The sequence below is a fragment of the Corythoichthys intestinalis genome, chromosome 3 (assembly GCF_030265065.1).
Source record: "Corythoichthys intestinalis isolate RoL2023-P3 chromosome 3, ASM3026506v1, whole genome shotgun sequence".
Classification (NCBI taxonomy): domain Eukaryota; kingdom Metazoa; phylum Chordata; class Actinopteri; order Syngnathiformes; family Syngnathidae; genus Corythoichthys; species Corythoichthys intestinalis.
In genome coordinates, this window is record NC_080397.1 from 57,015,134 (window position 1) to 57,037,957 (window position 22,824).

At 38.4% G+C, this 22,824-nt stretch overlaps 1 protein-coding gene across 1 annotated transcript; it reads right to left on the reverse strand.

Annotated features, from left to right (window-relative positions):
* Positions 1-776: 776 nt before the first annotated feature.
* kctd10 (potassium channel tetramerization domain containing 10) lies at positions 777-22,457 on the reverse strand. Its single transcript, XM_057832931.1, has 7 exons — positions 22,337-22,457; positions 16,478-16,691; positions 16,236-16,405; positions 10,017-10,103; positions 6,866-6,918; positions 6,588-6,783; positions 777-1,792 (listed from the first exon to the last, which is right to left on the reverse strand). Exons 1-7 carry the CDS (start codon positions 22,337-22,339, stop codon positions 1,574-1,576), a joined length of 942 nt encoding a protein of 313 aa, XP_057688914.1. The 5' UTR covers positions 22,340-22,457; the 3' UTR covers positions 777-1,573.
* Positions 22,458-22,824: the final 367 nt, after the last annotated feature.

Sequence of the window (22,824 nt, forward strand, 5' to 3'; positions counted from 1 at the left end):
GTCCAATATCCACCTATCCTTGAAGCGTCGGCCATTGCAGTCAACTTTTTTTTTATTGTCGCCATTTTAGAAAATTGGAAGGGTCACACGGGGTAATGTTGCTTAGAGTGCTGCTCTTAAAGTTTTTCAAATTTTCGCGAGAATAGGCTGAGTTTCTGTGGACAAGATAGTTGTAGATATCAGGGTAGCAGATGTCAGGCAGAGAAGACGAAGACAGCGGGTCGAAAAATATCGATTTAGGCATCAAATATGGATCTGGCGAATGGATAGACTGAAGCTTTTCCACATAACGCCTTTTATGCAACGCATCCAATGAGTTTACAGCGTCTGAAAGCACCGGGGCTTCCATGAATTGCACTATAAATTGAAACCATTGAGAATACGGATAAACAATGACGGCCGGATACAGCAACACGTCATTCTGTGACGTTGTTGAGTAGGGTCTATAAACTATGAATGCATCAATAAAACATTTTAGCTCAAACAAAAACTTCACTTATGTTGGTCTTAACATGGAGCTGCTGGATTAAGCCATGTTAAATGAGTTATGTCATATTGACTGTTGCTACTAGAGTGTATCCACCCAAATCAATACAAATGCAAATTTTCAAAACAAACCATTACAACGGTACTTTAATTAAACACCTTTCTAATCAAATTACTCGACTTAATCAATTAAAGAAAAAAAGTAGTGCTGCAACGATTAAATTTCAATTGGAGTACACTTACAGTAGATTTGCAGATTTCTTGCAATCACAGACAAAACAACCAATAAATACATTTATAGAAATTTATTTGGTGTATAAATATAAAACATACATATTTGTTCACTTTTGTACAATAGAGCTACGAGTGATTATCAATTTGTAATTGTGTGCAAAACTGAACATTCCACAATAAATGCACTGCTGAAGGCCAGCTGTAATTTCTCTTCTTGTTAAAATGCATGTTGACAGGACTGTGTTCCTGCCAGGGAGTTCTCTGGTTACTCATTCACTCCAACCTCAGCATATAGCCATCATGAAGTACATGTAACACCTCAGCTTCCTGTCCCCACCAAAAAAACAAAAAAAGTGTCGCAAGTATAAACCGAAAAGGTGTGAACCAAAGTATAGGGTTTTACTTTGAAATATGATATCCAACTGTGTATTACAATTACAGTACATAAAAACAAACAAACAGTGCCATCTCGCAGGCTGTTCACACTTGAGTCATTCACTGAATGCTTAACTCAAAGTTCTCGAGCATACATTGTCTATTTCTTCATCTCCTGGATGTAATGTTAGGACCACTTGTGACAATAACATAATAAAATGATAATAAATTTAACTGAAACTATAGTGAACAACAATCTATGATTATTAGCTTCTGCACTCCAGTGGAGAAGATTGATACAAGTGAACAAACATCGCAGTCAGTCAGAACACGACAAAAAAAAAAGACACGGTGGACACTATAACTGCACAGCTAACCACTAATACAGTCTTCTGGTAATTGATGTAAGAGAGGCGCTGTTGAGGAAAGGCATAAGGCACGGGTGCGGTGCAAGGCCTCGGCTAAGACAAGTGTGAGGTTACTGGTGGTGGTGCGTGCGATCATCGGGTCGTTTAATGTGGATCCGACGAACTCTCTCTATTCGTTCTCGCTCGTCGTCTTCGTCCAGATGATGGGATCGCCCGGCAGCGCCCCCTGTTGCCTCCAGCAGAGCGTTATCCGGTCCCCTCCCATCGTGGGATTCGTACAGGAGGATATTGAGAGTTTCTTCATAGATGCGAGCTTCGGGGAACTCCACCTAGTTTACACAAGAAGAGGTACGAAATAGAGCTGATTACTCGAATAATTTGAGTAACTCGATTTTAAAAATTGATCGAGGAATTGTCTAATTTTGCCAGTTCTAAGCATTACATTTTGCCCGGACTACTTTTAATGCGGCAGAACGCGCTGACGTCACGTGCGTACAGGAAGAAGAGAGAGGTGGCAAATACATTTGATTTCAACCATGCATGAATATTGAGGTAAAAACAAAGAAGCTTAGGAGAGCGAAAAGAAAGATACCAAGAAAAAGCAGAAAATGTCAAAAGTGTGGGAGCATTTCAAGCTGGAGACCAAGGCAAATACTGTTTCATGTATTCACTGTAAGACAGTGCTTGCATAACACTACTCCCACCAGGCCCTGGCTACCCGCAGCCCCGCGACGCTTCCGCACCCACGGCTGGACCCCGTGACCGATGACTGCCCCGAAACCTGGAACGGGAGCCACCGCCCACCTAGCCCCCGGTCCACCAAAGGCACCCTGTTCACTCCGAGAGCAGAGGAGCAATACTCGGGAGAAGGTAAAATTAAGTTAACGTAGCGTTAATTAATAAGATTACCGTTATTGTACCTCTCTAACGTAACGTGAGTCCCTGCGGAGGGTTAGGTTTTTTATTAAGTATGACTACTGTCGATGCATGGCTAACATGTCTTTCATACAGGCTTTATTTAATCTGTAAAAACACAACTCTTTAGAGTGATGAGGGTGTAAAATAAAAACATGATAAAGCTAACTGTCAATTTTTGCTCGGTAGTCACTGATGGATAACGCACTGGTGCCTAATGTGCACCAATACAGCAGGTATCATACATTTATTTTAAACACTGCAAAAACTCAAAATGCTATCAGGACTTACAATTTAGAGTTAAAACTTACAGTGCCTTGCAAAAGTATTCGGCCCCCTTGAATCTTGCAACCTTTCGCCACATTTCAGGCTTCAAACATAAAGATATGAAATTTAATTTTTTTGTCAAGAATCAACAACAAGTGGGACACAATCGTGAAGTGGAACAACATTTATTGGATAATTTCAACTTTTTTAACAAATAAAAAACTGAAAAGTGGGGCGTGCAGTATTATTCGGCCCCTTTACTTTCAGCGCAGCAAACTCACTCCAGAAGTTCAGTGAGGATCTCTGAATGATCCAATGTTGTCCTAAATGACCGATGATGATAAACAGAATCCACCTGTGTGTAATCAAGTCTCCGTATAAATGCACCTGCTCTGTGATAGTCTCAGGGTTCTGTTTAAAGTGCAGAGAGCATTATGAAAACCAAGGAACACACCAGGCAGGTCCGAGATACTATTGTGGAGAAGTTTAAAGCCGGATTTGGATACAAAAAGATTTCCCAAGCTTTAAAAATCTCAAGGAGCACTGTGCAAGCCATCATATTGAAATGGAAGGAGCATCAGACCACTGCAAATCTACCAAGACCCGGCCGTCCTTCCAAGCTTTCTTCTCAAACAAGGCGAAAACTGATCAGAGATGCAGCCAAGAGGCCCATGATCACTCTGGATGAACTGCAGAGATCTACCGCTGAGTTGGGAGAGTCTGTCCATAGGACAACAATCAGTCGTACACTGCACAAATCTGGCCTTTATTGAAGAGTGGCAAGAAGAAAGCCATTTCTCAAAGATATCCATAAAAAGTCTCGTTTAAAGTTTGCCACAAGCCACCTGGGAGACACACCAAACATGTGGAAGAAGGTGCTCTGGTCAGATGAAACCAAAATTGAACTTTTTGGCCACAATGCAAAACGATATGTTTGGCGTAAAAGCAACACAGCTCATCACCCTGAACACACCATCCCCACTGTCAAACATGGTGGTGGCAGCATCATGGTTTGGGCCTGCTTTTCTTCAGCAGGGACAAGGAAGATGGTTAAAATTGACGGGAAGATGGATGCAGCCAAATACAGAAACATTCTGGAAGAAAACCTGTTGGTATCTGCACAAGACCTGAGACTGGGTGGGAGATTTATCTTCCAACAGGACAATGATCCAAAACATAAAGCCAAATCTACAATGGAATGGTTCAAAAATAAACGTATCCAGGTGTTAGAATGGCCAAGTTAAAGTCCAGACCTGAATCCAATAGAGAATCTGTGGAAAGAGCTGAAGACTGCTGTTCACAAACACTCTCCATCCAACCTCACTGAGCTCGAGCTGTTTTGCAAGGAAGAATGGGCAAGAATGTCAGTCTCTCAATGTGCAAAACTGATAGAAACATACCCCAAGCGACTTGCAGCTGTAATTGGAGAAAAAGGTGGCGCTACAAAGTATTAACGCAAGGGGGCCGAATAATATTGCACGCTCCACTTTTCAGTTTTTTATTTGTTAAAAAAGTTTAAATTATCCAATAAATTTTGTTCCACTTCACGATTGTGTCCCGCTTGTTGTTGATTCTTGACAAAAAATTAAAATTTAATATCTTTATGTTTGAAGCCTGAAATGTGGTGAAAGGTTGCAAGGTTCAAGGAGGCCGAATACTTTTGCAAGGCACTGTAACTAGAACTTAAAAATACCTTGACACAAATGGAAATTCAATTGAAACACGTGGGGAAAAACACCTTTCAAGTGATGTGTGCTATCAAGCGTAATAGATTTTTAGGTGAGAAATAAGAATTTTTTTCAAAAGATCAAGTTTTTTTTGAGTGAAAGCAGTGAATTTGCTTGATTTTTCTTTCCTAGTCACATCTGAGATGCAATTGTTGGCGGTTTTCAACAATGTACATTGAAAATTGTACTTGTTTTGTCTGATTCATGCTGATGATTATGTAGCGGACAAAGGGGTAGGATTCATATAGGTTTTTTACTTCTTCCTACTCCTTTTCGAGTCTTATGTTTTGTTTGTATTCTTGTATACCCACAATGTGATGCATGTTTTCAAAATAAATTCAATCAGTCAATCAAAAAAAATAAAGACATTGTCTAAAAATGGTTCAATATTAGGTGAAATGTCTTGTTTTTTCATGTATATTTATAATTGCGCTTAATTATAATGATATAATATTAAATGAAATTAAGAGCGCTGTGCTTCAAACTCGTCCTGTTTATGAAAGTCGATTGTCATATGCTGGTGTTGTGTAGTAATGAGCAGACGTGACTTCAGCGGCTAACTTTGCTAACTTTTTTAATGCGCGTACACACTAGATATCATGAAATGGCAAACTAGATGTGCTACGTTCCATGCCATTGGCTACGTGAGCCCAAGGTGATTATGGGACACGTAGTCCATATACTACATCGATGAATTCTAAACTGTCATGACCAGTGTTGTTAATCTTACTGAAAAAAAGTAATTAATTATAGTTACAAATTACTTCTCCCAAAAAGTAATTGCGTTAGTAACTCAATTACCTGAATGTAAGAGTAATTAGTTACTTGGCAAAGTAATTGGTGATAATTACTTTTTTTTTTTCCTCCAAAAAAAAAAAAAAAAACATTGGCCACACTATGTGAAGTTTTTTGTGAAGGTTTTTGGTACAATTGGCCCGAGCCCAATTCTTTACCCTAATTTACCCTTTACCCTGAATCAGCTGTTAAAAGTTGTTAAAATTGCTCCCATTATTGCATTAGTTCCCTTCTCTCTACTTTCGACATATGAAAGTTTTAAAACTGTTTCATCATTTAAAGATAGATTCAAGTCAAGATTTTGCCGATTTAGAAGTATTTTAGATAAAAAGTTACTTAGGTTCGCTAGGAAGGTTCTCTACAACAGAGCCGTCCTAAAAAGTACTGCTTTAAGATGGCGGCTGTCTACTATCTCATTTAGCCCCATGTCTGTCATTTTGCATCTAGTTATATCTATGTACAGTACATGTGATATCTATCATGTCTACCATATCTACCATAACATGCGCGCGTAGTTTGTACTAGCTATCGGCTACAACATGTATTATTGGAGCTACCTAGCATCGCGTTTGCTCGGCGTCACAACTTTCTTGCCTCCTCCATACTCCTGCTCTGTCGTCTTGGTGAGTCCGTCTCCCTCAGACTTTTCGACCAATATAGTAACGCATAGTAACGCATGCCTTTCCGTCCTCAGTAACGGTAACGGCGTTGCCAAGATGAGAAAAGTAATTAATTAGATTACCCACTACTGAAAAAAATAACGCCGTTAGTAACGCCGTTATATTGTAACGCCGTTATTAACAACACTGGTCATGACTGAATGGAAGGCCAATCAATCCATACCAGTGACTATAATGTTGCGAATATTGTAAATTCAGTACGTGACACAGATGGATTCGGACCACAAATAGGATGTCTTGCTCATGTAGTAAACCTAGCTGCTTAGAGAGTAATAGCAATCAACAGTGTGCCCCGCCTCACTTTACAAACAGTAAAGATTGTTCTCAGCACTTTTATCCAATTTTTTTTTTTAGATCAGTAAGAAGTAAGCACATAAATATTATGCACTAAAATGCATTTTTATATGATGGCATTTTTTTTTTTTTTACTTAAGAGGCATGGTCAATGGTTTTTTAGTTGTGCTTTCTTAAAAACTATTTTAAATTTTAAAGAGTAAATATTTATCGCGTTTAAATGGGTGTACTTGATCTATTCTCACTTTGTTATTGTAAATAGGTTTTAAAAAATGGGGGGGGGGGGGGCAATAATATCGCATATCGCAATAATTTATGGGAATAATTATTGCACACTAAAATTTGTTATCGCGACAGGCCTAGCTGCAGCCCGAGTACGATTATATGTGAGAATATACTTTTCGTAAGAAAGAATGTGGGACATCGTGGAAAAAAGATCTACCCACCTTTGTCTGCTTCTTTTCGGTGGCATAGACAATGGAGGTGCAGCATACTTCAGCTATCTTGCGACCCTGCCCGTAGAAGGACCAGCAGCAGATCTCATCCCCGATCACGTCTTTAATGAAGAGTACGCGGCCGTTGAACCGCAACGACAGCTTGTCGAAAAGCTCGATATTTTTCAGCATGTTGTCATCGGAATTGCTTATTGAGAAATAAAACGGCATAGCAAACTTGAACATGCGCCTTTGTCCGCATCAGAACTTTACATCGTAGGAGGACATACCTGGTGTAGGAATATTTGTTATTGCTTCTATTGTAGAGCAGTTTGACTGTAGGCTGCGAAGACAAAAACATGTCTTTAGAACAGTGTTGCTTTTGGCAGCCCTTTTTATTTTTGTCTTAGTCTTTTGGATGAAAATGCTTACAGTCATGTGAAAAAATTAGGACACCCTATGGGAGCCTGTGTGTTTTCTAACATATTTGGTCATATGGATATTTAATATCAAATTTAACAATCTTGAGAGATTCATCTAATAGAACTAAACAATAAAAACATTTTTTTTAATAACTCAGTAAAATGTCATTTTAAATAATTGGAATTTCAATCCCACTTAAAATAGCTAAAATCACACACAGGGGTATCACATCAGGTGCACATGATTAGAACATCATTACCCAGTATTTAGAAAGAGGCTTGCTTTATTTAAACCTCACATTTAGTTTGGTGTGCCCCTGACTGTTGAAATGAGAGAAAACACCGTGGTGAGATCAAAGGAGCTGTCTAAGGCCTTCAGAAAGAAGATTGTAGATGCTTACGAGTCTGGTAAGGGATTTCAAAAGAATATAATCAGCCATCCCACTATCGGCAAAATAGTTTACAAGTGGAGGGCAGGGGAGGGCAATAATTGCTGACATGCCCACGTTGGGCCGTCCAAGCACCCAGAGAGCAGACCGCAAGATGCTAAAAGAAGTCTCCAAAAACCCTAAAATGTCACGATGCGACCTACAGCAGGCTGTTGCTACTGTTGATGTGTAACTGCATGCCTCTACAATCAGAAAGAGACTTCACAAGTTTACCCTTCATGGGAGATGGGCAAGGAGGAAAACTTTCATCTCCAAGAGGAACATGAAGGCCGGACTGAAGTTTGCCAGAGTGAATGTAGACAAAGACCAGGACTTCTGGAACAATGTTCTTTAGACAGACTAATCTAAAATTGAATTATTTGGACACCAGAACAGAGCGCATGTTTGGTGTAAACTAGGGGTGCACGATATCCATTTTTTCAAACCGATATTGATAACTTCCTGCTCCTCAAGGCCGATACCGATACCATAATCGATAATATATATATAATTTTTCAATGTATATTCACCTGAGTTTTTGAACAACTGTAGGACAAAAATACTAGTGGTTGATTCAGCATACCAGAATTTTCATGATGACATGAACATTATTATAATGAACAAAACAAAGAAGTAACAAAGCTTTGCATACTGGAAAAACAGGAGTGGAAACAAACGCACACATCCCAATCCGACACCATGCCAAAAATATTATTAATAGTGCCGATAATATATTATGTTATCGGATTTATTCATAATCCCTATTATCTGACCGGGAATTATCGTGCACCTCTAGTGTAAACACAATACAGCATTACAGGAAAAGAACCTCATACCAACTGTGAAGTATGGAGGTGGAAGTGTCATGGTTTGGTGATGCTTTGCTACAGCAAGACCTGGCCAGCTCACCATCATAGAATCCACCCTATTGTGTATCAGAGGGTGCTTGAGGAACATGTGAGATCATCTGTGAAAAAATTAAAGCTGAAGCGAAAATGGACCCTGGAACATGACAATGACCCAAAACAAACCAGTAAATCCACAAAGGACTGGCTGAAAAGGAAAAAATGGCGAGTCCTGGAATGGCCAAGTCAAAGTGGAGTGACTTGAAACGGGCTGTACATGCAAGAAACCACTCAAACATCTCACAGCTGAGAGTATTCTGCGTTGAGGAGTGGGGCAAACCTTCTTCAGACGATGTCAAAGACTGGTAGTTGACTACAAAATGTGTCTCTCTGAAGTTATTTCAGCCAAAGGGGTTAACACTAGCTTTTAGGTGGTAGGGTGTCCAAACTTTTTCCTCACTTAGAATATGCATTTTTGTTGACATATTTGGTTTCATGAGTAAAACCATGTTAATTTATGTTGTTTACCTGCATTTAAATCACTTTCTTTTCCAGAGATAAAGAAAAACAAGATCAGACATTAATGAAGCTTCATGTATTTAGCCTATTTTCAAAGCAATTTACCCAAGTGGTTTGAAGCTTCCCAAAAGCTTCATTGGCCATCACTATCTGAAGGTCTGAAGTGTGCTCAAACTGTGAGCTCCTATAAAACAGGGCTAAAAAAACGCTATTGTTTACCACAGCATATTCATAACTGTCTATATATTTAAAATTTCATGCTAAATTCATTTTTTGGTTTTATTTCTATTTCCGATTTCCAATTATTTTCTAATTCTCTTGGTGATTTCTATGTACTACAATTTCCTGTTTCAATTGTCTTTGTTTTTAACTTTCTATTTGATGTAACATTTTATCTCTGTGGATCTTCATGTGATGTAAAGCACTTTGAATTAAACGTCGACCTATGTATCGGCCGGACGACATATTGGGCCGATACATGGACTTTTTTCCAACATCTGCCGTTGACAGATAACAAAGAAAATAATATTTTGATCAGGCATCTGTGTGGGCAACTGTGGCCGCCGCTGACTAACGGTAGGAACCCGGTAGGACCCTGCAGCAGCTTGAAGGCAGGCTGCTACGGGAAGCATCAGGCTTGCCTGTTTTGCACAATTTTTCTTTATCTTGTGTGATGATGATGATGATATGCAATGTTGCTTTAGCCTTTTAAGGTGTTCACCAAGTAATCTTTACACTCTAAATGTAAATCGTAGCATTCGCGTTAGCTTTAGAATGGCAATCATCCTCAAACTCTCACTTGTTTCCATCTTCTTGTGACATCCTGGTGGGTTTAATTATTTGAAACTAATGTACTGTTCTTGCTGAGTGTGTATAATCATAAAAAGAAGTGCTGAGTTTGTTGGTTTGGTCTCACGAGACCGAATTAATCCTTTAAATCTCAGGTCATCAGGTAAAGCTGAAGCTGTTGAAGCAATTTTTTTACAAATTGCCTTTCATAATGTACATGCTTTACAAAAAAAAAAAGTATATCGTAAAAAATTGGCTTTGGATATCGGCAATTGTCTGAAAAAAAATTTCGATACCAGTATCAGCATTTATAAGTCCCATATCGGTCGACCTCTTCTTTGAAATGCCTTGTGTTCAATTGTGCTATAAATTTGCCTTGCCTTTCCTTGCAAATGGCAAAATGCTCTTTCTTTGAAACACAAAATTAGACTTAAATACCTTATTTGAAGTTGCAATAAGCTTCTGCTCCTCCTTGGATGAGGTCATCAGAGGCACTTTACACAGAGGTTCATATGTTTCTTTGTTCTGTAGGAAAAGAAATTGTAAAAAGTTTTCATTATAAACAAAGACATCGAGCAGCACAAGGTAAGAGTGCCACCTGGTGGACCTGAAGAGCCAATATGCAAAGCAGGGCAATCAATGTAAGCCCACCCCTAAAAGTCAGTTTTTTAAATTTCAGTTTCCATATCAACTGATCTTGATTATTTTCATGATTTTTTAAAAACAGGTTTTCTCTAGTATGATTTTTCCTGATCTACGATCGACACCATAAAATTACCCAGGCCCATGTTGGTGTCACTTTATAGAAGGGGTGCAACGGTTCAGTTAGCCCACGGTTCGGTTTGAACCTCGGTTTTGGGATCACGGTTTCGGTTTTTTTTTGTTTTTTTGTTTTTTTTTAAATAAAAAACTGCCTTTATTTTGCTTTTAAGAAAGTGAAATAAACACTTAAAATGTAAACATTTTCGACTGTTAAAATGCCTCTTAGCTCTTTGGCTAGTGTAGTGACTAACTACTGAAATACACACACAGTAGTAAAAACGTTACTTGGCAAAGTAACTGGTGTTACCTTTCATGTTTTTTTCACACACACAAAAAAAAAAACTAAACAAAAGTAAACTTTGCTATGTTTGGAGGTCACTTAATGTTGTGAATCAACTAGGGCTGCAGCTATCGAATATTTTAGTAATCGAGTAATCGACTGAAAATTCTATCGATTAATCGAGTAATCGGATAAAACAAATATATTTTTAGGTGAAGAGCAATTATAGATATACATGAGAAAACAAGACATTTTATCATTTTCAGTCAATCAATGTCTTTATTTTTGATGTATATTGTTGAAAACAGCCAACAATTGCATCTCAGATGTAACTAGAATTTAAAAAAAAAAAAGACTAATTCACTGCTTTCACTCAAAAAACCTTTAGATCTTATTTTAAAAAAGTATAATATATATATATATATATATATATATATTAGGGCTGCGGCTATCGAATATTTTAGTAATCGAGTAATCGACTGAAAATTCTATCGATTAATCGAGTAATCGGATAAAACAAATATATTTTTAGGGTGAAGAGCAATTATAAATATACATGAGAAAACAAGACATTTCATCTAATCTTGAACCATTTTAAGTCAATCAATGTCTTTATTTTCGATGTATATTGTTGAAAACAGCCAACAATTGCATCTCAGATGTAACTAGAATTTTAAAAAAAGACAAATTCACTGCTTTCACTCAAAAAACCTTTAGATCTTATTAAAAAAAAAAATATATATACATATATATATATATATATATATACAGTGGGGAGAACAAGTATTTGATACACTGCCAATGGGAAAACCCATAGGCAGTGTATCAAATACTTGTTCTCCCCACTGTATATATATACCTAAAAATGCCATTACGCTTGATAACACACATTACTTAAAAGTTACCGGTAGGTGTTTTTCCCACGTGTTTCAATTGAATTTCTATTTGTGTCAAGCCATTTTTAAGTTCTAGTTAAGTTTTATGCTACTCTAAACTGTAAGTCCTGATAGGATTTTGAGTTTTTGCAGTGTTCAAAATAAATGTATGATACAGGCTGTATTGGAGCACATTAGTGACCAGTGCTACTTGGTGTTTTATCCAGCAATGACTACTAAGCTAAAATTGATAGTTAGCATTATTGAGTTTTTATTTTACACCCTCATCACTCCACAAAGCTATGTTATGTTAAAGCATGTATGTAAGACACGTTAGCCACGCATTGAAAGTGGTCATAAATAATAGAAACCTAGCCCTCCGCAGGGCTAACGTTACATGACCTCGTGACTCAGACAGTAACTTTAATCTTATTTATTAGCACTTAGCGCTCTTTATTAGCGCTTAGCGCTCTACTGCTTTAAGATGGCGGCTGTTTATTAACGCTACCCAGACGCGGCCGAGTCTGTCATTTCGCATCTAGTTCAACATACTCATCAGATGCTACCTGCTAGCTACCAACTTAACATCATGCGGGCTAGTTTTTAGCAACGTCAGCGTAGTTTGGAGCGGCTGTCGGCTGCGGAAATGTTTTTTATATTTTTTTATTGCTTCTTCCTCTACGCACGTGACGTCAGCGCGTTGTCCCGCATTAAAAGTAGTCCGAGCGAAACGTGATGCGTAGAGCTGTCAAAATAAACGATTACTCAAGGTGAATAAAATTACTCGGATCAGTTTTTAAACTCGAGTTACTCGAGTTGCTCGAGTATTCGTTTCAGCTCTAATATATATATATATATATATATATATATATATATATATATATATATATATATATTAAAAGTTAGGATTTTTTCCCACGTGTTTCAATTGAATTTCTATTTGTGTCAAGCCATTTTTAAGTTCTAGTTAAGTTTTAAGTTAGTCTAAACTGTAAGTCCTGATAGGATTTTGAGTTTTTGCACTGTTCAAAATAAATGTATGATACAGGCTGTATTGGAGCACATTAGGGACTAGTGCTACTTGGTGTTTTATCCAGCAATGACTACTAAGCTAAAATTGATAGCATTATTGAGTTTTTATTTGACACCTTCATCACTCCACAACGCTATTAAAGCCTGTATGTAAGACACGTTAGCCACGCATCGAAAGTGGTCTTAATTAATTGAAACCTAGCCCTCCGCAGGGCTAACGTAAGGTGAGCAAGTAGTGACAGTAACGTTAATCTTAGAGATTAGCGTTTAGCGCTCTTTATTAGCGCTTAGCGCTCTACTGCTTTAAGATGGCGGCTGTTTGCTAACGCTGCCCAGACGCAGCCTAGTCTGTCGTGTGCATCTAGTTCAACATACATGTGATCTCTATAAGACTCTTCAGATGCTACCTGCAACTAACGTAGCATGTACGGGCTAGTATTTAGCAACGTCCGCGTCGTTTGTAGCGGTTGTCGGCTGCAGTAAGTTTTTTTTTTTTTTTCCTTCTTCCTCTACGCACGTGACATCAGCGCGTTGTCCCGCATTAAAAGTAGTCCGAGCAAAACGTGATGCTTAGAGCTGTCACAATAAACGATTACTCGAGGTGAATAAAATTACTCGGATCCGTTTTTAAACTCGAGTTACTCGAGTTGCTCGAGTATTCGTTTCAGCTCTAGAATCAACCGTTAAAGTAGATAAAATTGCTCCCGTTTTTGCATTAGTTCCCTTCTGTCTACTTTCGACATGTGTAAGTTTAAAAACTTTTTCATCACTTAGAGATAGATTTAGGTAAAGTTTTGGCAATTTAGAGGTTTTAGATAAAAAGTTACTTAGGTTTGCTAGGAATGTTCACTACAACAGAGCCTTTCTGAGAAGTTTACTGCTCTAAAATGGTGGCTGTTTACTAACGCTACCGAGTCTGTCATTTCGTATGTAGTTCTATATGCATGAGATATCTAGGCGTAGATTGTAGGCTGTCGGCTACAGTCAGGAATTATTGGAGCCACCGAGCCTAGCATCGCGTTTGGTACAGCGTCACAACAAACACTCTTCCCTCTCCATGTCTCTGACTTTTCTGGCGTCATTCAACCAACCTATTAACGCACATTGTCTCGTTGCCGAAAAGGGTGACAAAATCCGAACGGAGGGGAAAAAAAAACGTAATGCACGAACAAAGTACACATTTAAAAATCAGTGTTCACTTGTACAAATTACGCCAAGACCGTACAACTTGACAGGTATGAATTATAGTGGACCGTCACAGTTAGGTAGTAGCACTCTGTAGCACAGGACGTCCAACTATCAGTGGTCAGGGCGAAACTATGTGCTTTAGCGAAATCATCTTCGATGTCTCTGCGTGCCATTTCATAAATGTCGGGGATTACGTTGTTGGAGAAATATGTCCGCAAGGGAACAATGTAACGCGGGTCAAGCGTTGCAAATAAATTAACGAAGCCCGCCGTGTGTTTTCACTGGTGTCCTCTTCAGGAGTAGTCCTGCTCTGAGAAAGTGATACAGTGGGGAGAACAAGTATTTGATACACTGCCGATTTTGCTGGTTTTCCCACTTGCAAAGCATGTAGAAGTCTGTAATTTGTATCATAAGTTCTCTTCAACTGTGAGGGACAGAATCTAATACGAAAATCCAGATAATCACGTTGTACGATTTTTAAATAATAGATTTGCATTTAATTGCATGAAATAGTATTTGATACATCACAAAAATCGAACTTAATATTTGGTACAGAAACCTTTGTCTGCTATTACAGATACCAAACGTTTCCTGTAGTCCTTGACAAGGTTTGCACACACTGCAGCAGGGATTTTGGCCCAATCCTCCATGCAGATCTTCTCCAGAGCCTTCAGGTTTCGGGGCTGCTGCCGGGCAACACGGACTTTCAGCTCCCTCCATAGATTTTCTATCGGGTTCAGATCTGGTGATTGGCTAGGCCACTCCAGGACCTTAAGATGCTTCTTACGGAGTCACTCTTTGGTTGCCTTGGCTGTGTGCTTTGGGTCGTTGTCATGCTGGAAGACCCAGCCACGACCCATCTTCAGGGCTCTCACTGAAGGAAGGAGGTTGTTAGCCAAGATCTGGTGATAAATAGCCCCATCCAACCTCCCCTCAATACGGTGCAGTCGTCCTATACCCTTGGCAGAGAAGCAGCCCCCAAAAAATGAGGTTTCCTCCTCCATGTTTCACGGTTGGGATGGTGTTCTTGGGGTTGTAGTCATCCTTCTTTTTCCTCCAAACACGACGAGGCGAGTTTAGACCAAAAAGTTCAAGTTCGGTCTCATCCGACCACATGACCTTCTCCCATTGCTCCTCTGGATCATCCAGATGGTCAGTGGCAAACTTCAGACATGTCTGGACATGCACTGGCTTCAGCAGCGGGACCTTGCGTGCGCTGTAGGACTTTAATCCATGACGGCGTAATGGGTTTCCGATGGTTTTCTTCGAGACTGTGGTTCCAGCTCCCTTCAGGTCATTGACCCGGTCCTGCTGTGTAGTTCTGGGCTGATCCCTCACCTTCCTCATGATCAGTGATGCCCCACGAAGTGAGATCTTGCATGGAGCCCCAGAACGAGGCAGATTGACCGTCAACTTGAACTTCTTCCATTTTCTAATAATCGCTCCAACAATTGTTGTCTTCTCACCAAGCTGCCTGCTTATTTTCCTGTAGCCCATCCCAGCCTTTTGCAGGTCTATTATTTTATCCCTGATGTCCTTACACAGCTCTTTGGTCTTGGCCATTGTGGAGAGGTTGGAGTTCGTTTGTTTGAGCATGTGAACAGGTGTCTTTTATACAGGTAACAAGTTCAAACAGGTGCAGTTACTTCCAGTAATGAGTGGAGAACAGGAGGGGTTCTTAAAAAAGAACTAAGAGCCCAAATATTTACTAGTTGGTAATGTATCAAATACTTATTTCATGCAGTTAAATACAAATTTATTATGTAAAAATTATACAATTTGATTTTCTGGATTTTTGTATTAGATTCCATCCCTCACAGTTGAAGAGAACTTATGATACAAATTACAGACCTCTACATGCTTTGCAAGTGGGAAAACCACCAAAATCGGCAGTGTATCAAATACTTGTTCTCCCCACTGTATCTGTTGTGATGCTGGCCGGCTGTAATAAGTGTTGCCATTAGCATAGAGAACAAGCGCTGAGCAATGCTTGAAAATGGTTTAATTTTTTTTTCTTCAATATTTTCTCTCCCTCCGCATTGTAGTTCACGGGGAACCCGAAATGTTGCCACACCGCAGATTTGAAAGAGGCCGGTGCTTCCTCAAAATTCGGTCTCTCCACTCCTCTGCTCGCCATAGCATTTTGTTTTCGTTCTTGTTTCACTTTCACTTCGCTCGTAAGCGAGAGAGGGCGTTTCTCTGCTTCTATTACACAGGTGCTTGACAGCGATCGGACATTTACTTGCGGTGCGGCGGGAATTTCTCCACAGCTGTGCTTCACGTTACACACAGGCACGCAGAGCTCGACCAATTCATTCCACAAGCGTTCGGAATAAATTAATTGCAAAACCGAAAAGGCGCGGTGAATTAAGGCGTATTGAACCATACAGGGCGAACCGTACGGTTCGGCTTTGAACCGCAAACCGTTGCACTGCTACTTTATAGGCACCAACAAAAAATAATCTGACTAAGTAAACAACATGTACCGTCTACTGTCAAATTCACCATAAAAGAAAGTACCTGGAGAGCAGCTGTGCATTCATCAGCAAGGCCTTGGACAAGATAATACTTGGCTTCTGCAAGCAGCTCTTCTGTTTCCCGCCGGCTGTCCGGCAACGGCACCGCTCCGTCTCTCAGGTAGTTCAGGATGGTTCCAAAATGTTTGCCACAGCGATCAATCAAAATCCAACCTTTAAAGAGCAATAAAACCCACATGAAAAGTTGGCATTCAAATTTACTGCGATGCACCTGTAGGAACCTACCTTCACTGTCAGTGAGGACCTCCATCCTGCCACTGAACATAGCTTTGAGCATGGTGTCCTGCTTTGTCAGAGTCTGCATTGTTGTGTAGTACAGGGCCCCACCCACATTTAACTTGACATATTTTGAGCTGGGGCTGGATCCTTTAAAGGATGTGGTCCGAGTCGTAGCTGCCGGCACCGCCGAACTCACGGCACTCTCTCCTGACATCTCTTCCTGGAAAGCAACCGGACAGAAAAATCATGACACGGCAACTTGTGTGGGTGGTTGTCTTTTTTATCCTCAATGATGACAAAATACCGTATTGGCCTGAATATAAGACGGCCCTGATTATAAGATGACCCCCTCTTTTTCAAGACTCAAGTTTGAAAAAAGACTTTTTGAACACCAAATTATTTTTTATACAGAAAATAATCACAGTACATCTGAAACAAATTATTTTAACAATATATTTGAGGGAAAAAGCATGTTATTTTGCCTCATTCAAATCTTAATGTCTGAACATTTAAATATGTAAACTAAAGTGCAATCACATTCGTAAATGAATGGCTTCTGGTTTTTGAAATGTAAATAATCCAATCTATTGTGATAAAACAACAAAATTGCAATTACTGCATTAACCATCAAAGTGAAGTCTAACTGTAACTGTAGTCTTGAAACAAATCTGAATAAGGAAAAACATTGCAATAAAATAATGCAAACTGGTTAAACTTGAGAGTAGCTGAGATCTGTCAAGACAGAACATCGTTTCAATGATATATGGCGCCATCTAGCGTCGTGAATGGGTATACTGTCTAGACCGCAAAAATACAGTGGGGCAAATAAATATTCAGTCAACCACTAATTGTGCAAGTTCTCCCACTTGAAAATATTAGAGAGGCCTGTAATTGTCAACATGGTTAAACCTCAACCATGAGAGACAGAATGTGGAAAAAAAAACAGAAAATCACATTGTTTGATTTTTAAATAATTCATTTGCAAATTTGCATGCAGAAAGACTGTGTTGCCCAACGACAGCCCCAAAACATCACTGCGCTAGAGGAGATCTGCATGGAGGAATGGGCCAAAATACCAGCAACAGTGTGTGAAAAGCTTGTGAAGAGTTACAGAAAACGTTTGGCCTCCGTTATTGCCAACAAAGGGTACATTACAAAGTATTGAGATGAACTTTTGTATTGACCAAATACTTATTTTCCACCATGATTTGCAAATAAATTCTTTAAAAATCAAACAATGCGATTTTCTGTTGGTTTTTTTTTTCCCACATTCTGTCGCTCATGGTTGAGGTTTACCCATGTTGACAATTACAGGCCTCTCTAATATTTTAAAGTGGGAGAACTTGCACAATTAGTGGTTGACTAAATACTTATTTGCCCCACTGTAAGACGAGCCCCACTTTTTCAGTCTTATTTCAATGCAAAAAGCACTGTCATATATTCGGGCAAATACGGTATGTTACTTTAAAAGTAATTTATCAGTTACGTTTTACCAATTTTTCTCCCTTAGCTGCCTCAACATAAGAATGACATAAGAAAAATGTCGTCGTAAGTAATTGAATTTTTCACATTAGTCTTCGAGTTAGTTGGGATTTAATTAGTCGATGGAGTTTATTTTAACCACCATTGTCTCACGCTAGCTTAGCCACTCCAAATCCCTAAAACTAACAAATAACTCACAAACTACGCGAAATTTGTTCAAATCAACTCCGACGAATTAAACCCCTGCTAACTCAAAGATTAAACCTAATGTCAAAAAGTCTGAACTTCCCCTTTAAAATAAAGACTCCGCCGTTAAAATGCTGTCTATAAAAGCAATAAAACGGGGTTTCAAGTATTTCAAAATGGGTTCAAATTACTTTTCGAACAGATGATGTGACTAGCACCTTAGAAACCTTTGCTTTGCTTAGCTAAAAATACACTTGAGGAGGCAATATGGATATTTAGAATTTCTTTAAACCTAAGCCTTCAAAAGCTACCAACAACAACTGAGGTTGAACTGAGGATTGAATACGAACAGTGTCAACATGCGTATATACAACCCCTAGCAATAAGTTTGGAATCACCTGTTGCACCGAGCACTCGCGCAGACATTTCAATATGTAGAAAAAACTCAGATAAAAACCTTGAAAAAATAATGAATTAGTTCAAAAGTGCAACTCCTTGGAATTCAGAAACACTAAAAGAAATGAATCAAAAACTTTGTGGTGGTAAGTAAATATTACTTTTATAAAGCAAGTACAGGGAAATATAGAATCACTCCATTCTGAAGAAAAATATATGGAATCATGAGAAACAAACAAAGAAATACCAATCAAAACACATCTCTAGTATTTTGTTGCACCTCTGGCTTTTATGACAGCTTGCAGTCTCTGAGACATTGACTTGATGAGTGACAAACAGTATTCTTCATCAATTTGATGCCAACTTTCTTTGATTGCAGCTGTCAGATCATCCTTGCAGGTCGGAGCGTTGCTGTGGACCATTTTATTCAATTTCCACCACAGGTTTTCAATAGGGTTGAGATCAGAGCTATTTGCAGGCCATGACATTGACTGGATGAGTCTTTCTCCAAAGAATGCTTTAACAGTTTAAGCTCTGTGGCATGATTCATTGTCATCTTGGAAAATGATTTCATTATCTCCAAAAATATTTTCAATTGAAGGGATAAGAAAGCAGTCAAATTTCAATGTAAACTTGTGCATTTATTGAGGGTTTAACCACAGCCATCTCCCCAGTGACTTTGCCTGACATGCAGCCCCATATCATCAAGGACTGAGGAAATCTTGGATGTTTTCTTCAAGCAGTCATCTTTGTAAATCTCGCTGGAACGGCACCAAACAAAAGTTCCAGCATCATCACCTTGTCAAATGCAGATTCTTGACTCATCAGTGAAAATAACCTTCATCCAGTCATTCACAGTCCATGACTGCCTCACCCTAGCCCATTGCAGTCTTGTTCTTTTCTGTTTAAGTGTCAATGATGGTTTCCTTTTAGCTTTCCTGTATGAAAATCCCATTTCCTTTAGGCCAGACATGCCCAAAGTCCGGCCCGGGGGCCAGATGCGGCCCATGGTCAAATTTCATCCGGCCCCCAGCCTCTGTCATAAAATAAATAAGACTTACACACACAGACTTAATAAATTGGTCAGCAGTTTCTGCTACCAGCATATGAAGTAGCGTACACACTAAATGCTGCTCCTCACAAAAACAAGCTGGACAGGGGCCCTCAAGGACCGACATTGGCAGACATTGGCTATGATTCTTGTGAATCCACTTGGTCCATCAGCCATCGAAGGTGTGATAACTGCACTGTTTTTAACTGCTGACTAACGAGCAGATCTAATCTGAGGCAGGGGCCCAATTAGGGAAAGGAAATTGACTGGGTGTGTCTGTATTTTCTCCTCAAAATGGAGTGATTCCATATTTTTTCCTTCAGAATGGAGTGATTCTATATTTATTTCCCTGCTCTATAAAAGCAACATATACTGACTACCACAATGTTTTTCATTCATTTCTTTTAGTGTTTTCTGAATGCCAAGGGGTTGAACTTTTGAACTAATTCATAATTTTTTTAGGGCTGTCCCAAACGACTAATTTTCTCCCGATTAGTCAGCCGACTATTTTTACGATTAGTCGACTAATCTAATAATTTAAAAATTTTTTTTTTTTTTTTTTTTACTAATTTAGCAATGAAATGTTTGTTGACGCTTATCAATTCACAAAAAACATATTGGAACAGTCAAATTATTTATTAAAGTACAAATAAATACGTAAATAACAATAATAAATCACAAATAAACAATGAGTTCAAATGCTGATAGAATTAACTAGTGTAGCATCCCGATTGAAAAGATGGTCTCTTAAACTGATGGTTTACAACTTTTATTCCATCCTTGATGTAAACACACTGTAAGAGCTACGGTGCACACAAATAAAGCAACACAACTAGAAATTAACAAAAACTTTTCACCTTTTTCCTTTTAAACCTTATTTATATATCAATGAATTGCCTTTACCTTAATTTATTATCTTATCATTGACAATCTCTCCCTTGAGTGCAATCACTGTATATACTGAGTATATTTATGACCTTTTAACCTTATATAATTTTTTATACCATAAAATAAACCATAACATGAAATAAACCTTTCAATTAGCATTAAGAACAATACTAATAGCACTTATAGGCCCATTGTTAATTAAACATTATCATTTAGTAAGGCGACAGCACCCTCTGGTGTACAAAAAATGAAAAGAAAAAAAAATTACAAACTGCGTGAAGTGCGCTTGAGGTGTTTATTCACAGCCGACGTGCAGCCAAGCTTGGCATTGAAGAGACAGGACAGAAGAGTGTACTCTCCTTTGTTTCTTTGAAATAAGACAATGTTTTGGACACTCTGGTGCGCTTTTTTTTGGCTTTGTGCCGCTTTCCCCGCTTGCAAACAGAGCATCCGACATTCTAACTTTCCACGCATATATTTTTTTAACCCTTCATTAACCGTCGACGGGATGTTGTGCTCGTCGACGGATTTACGTCATCGATGACGTCGAAGATGTCGACTAGTCGGGACAGCTCTAAATTTTTTCAAGCTTTTTATCGGAGTTTGTTCTACATAATAAAATGTCTAAGTGAGTGTTTGTCCGAGACTGGTGATATCATACTTTTTGCTAGGGGTTGTAGTAACGTCTCATCAACGAAGAACACAAACAATACAATTGGCTTCATTTACTCACCTCTGACAGAGGCACACTGGATCGAACATCACACAAGACAATCTAATTTTCGATACTTCGTTATACTATTGATTCGGCAGTCCAACCCAAGTGTAGCAGGGAACTCTCTCTCTTGCTCTAATCACTGGTGCGCGCGCACCCTTTCCCACAAACAAGGACCCAAATGGGACTGCTCATAGCTGCCGGCAAAAATCGATTATTAAATTTGTTGGCAAACAATTTACTAATCGATTTAGTTGTTGCAGCCTTATTAAGAAGCTAGTTTAAATTGTTAAGAGTCCAAAAATTGATAAACATGTGAATTGTTGTTTTCCAAAGTAAAAGCGGATTTTTGTTCATGTCCTACTTGGACATCACAAAAATATAATGAAGAAATCTGATATTTAAATCTGAGAAGTTGTATATATGTTATAATTTCAATAATTTAGACAAGTTTAAGGTGAAGAAGGTCCTAAACAATTAAATAGTGATCAAAATAGTTTTGATTAATTTGCGAATAGATTCGTTGTCAATTAATTGATTAATTGTTGCACATTTACTGGTTGAATAATTGCTTTGAGGGATTTTTAATCTTTACTCGTTTGGGTGATTCTATATTTATTTCCCTGCACTTACTCTATAAATGTAACATTTACTGACCACCACAATGTTTTTTATTATTTCTTTTAGTGTTTCTGAATGCCAAGGAGTTGCACTTTTGAACTAATTCATTATTTTTACAAGCTTTTTATCTGAGTTTATTCTACATAATAAAATGTCTGAGTGAGTGCTCCTCCCTTTATACATTTCCGAGGTATTAAGATCAGTATTCATTATCGGCAGATCCGCAAAATCAGGGGACTCACATGCAAAAATATGTGATAGGGACATCATCCCATATTGTTTTTAGAGAACCGAAACGTTCACTGGGATGGTCATCTTTCTTTGACCAGCAATTGAATAATGAACAAATTAATTTGATTCCAGAAGGGAAGACGAAGGCGCAACCTACGAGCTATTTAAATGCTATTTGTTAGCTAAAACAAGCACCAAAAATCCTTCACAACAAAAGAATAGATACAACGTCCCCTAAATTAACGTATTGTTGGCGCTTTTAGAAGCTTGTGAATGAAATTCGAGTTATATTTACCATAGAAGCCACAACAGACTCGGAAATGGTAGCTTGCTAACGTACGTCAGCGATTAGCCACTTCCTTCCGGTTCATGGCTACGCAGTTGGGAATGACGTCACACATTCCTTTTTACTCCTTAAAGGCACAGCTGCATTATTTTCGGTCGGAATGTCGGTAAGATTTTAATTTTGTAAAAAAATTGAATACCGTAATTACGACATATTTTACCAGTTGCATTGAATTCTTACTATTTATGTATGGAGGTAGATTTGTGTCTTTATTATTAAATCAAAAATTTTTTTGTTTCAATCAAAAAAAGTTGCTTCAATAAAAATATACATTTTCAATCGAAAAAAAAGTCACTTCAATCAAAAAAATGTGTTTGAATGTATAAATAAAATTGAAACTAAAAAAAAAAAGAAATTGAAAACAATTTTTTAAAAAATTTATTTATTTATTTTATTTTTTTATTTAAGTCAAGTTTTTTTTTGATTGAAACAACTTT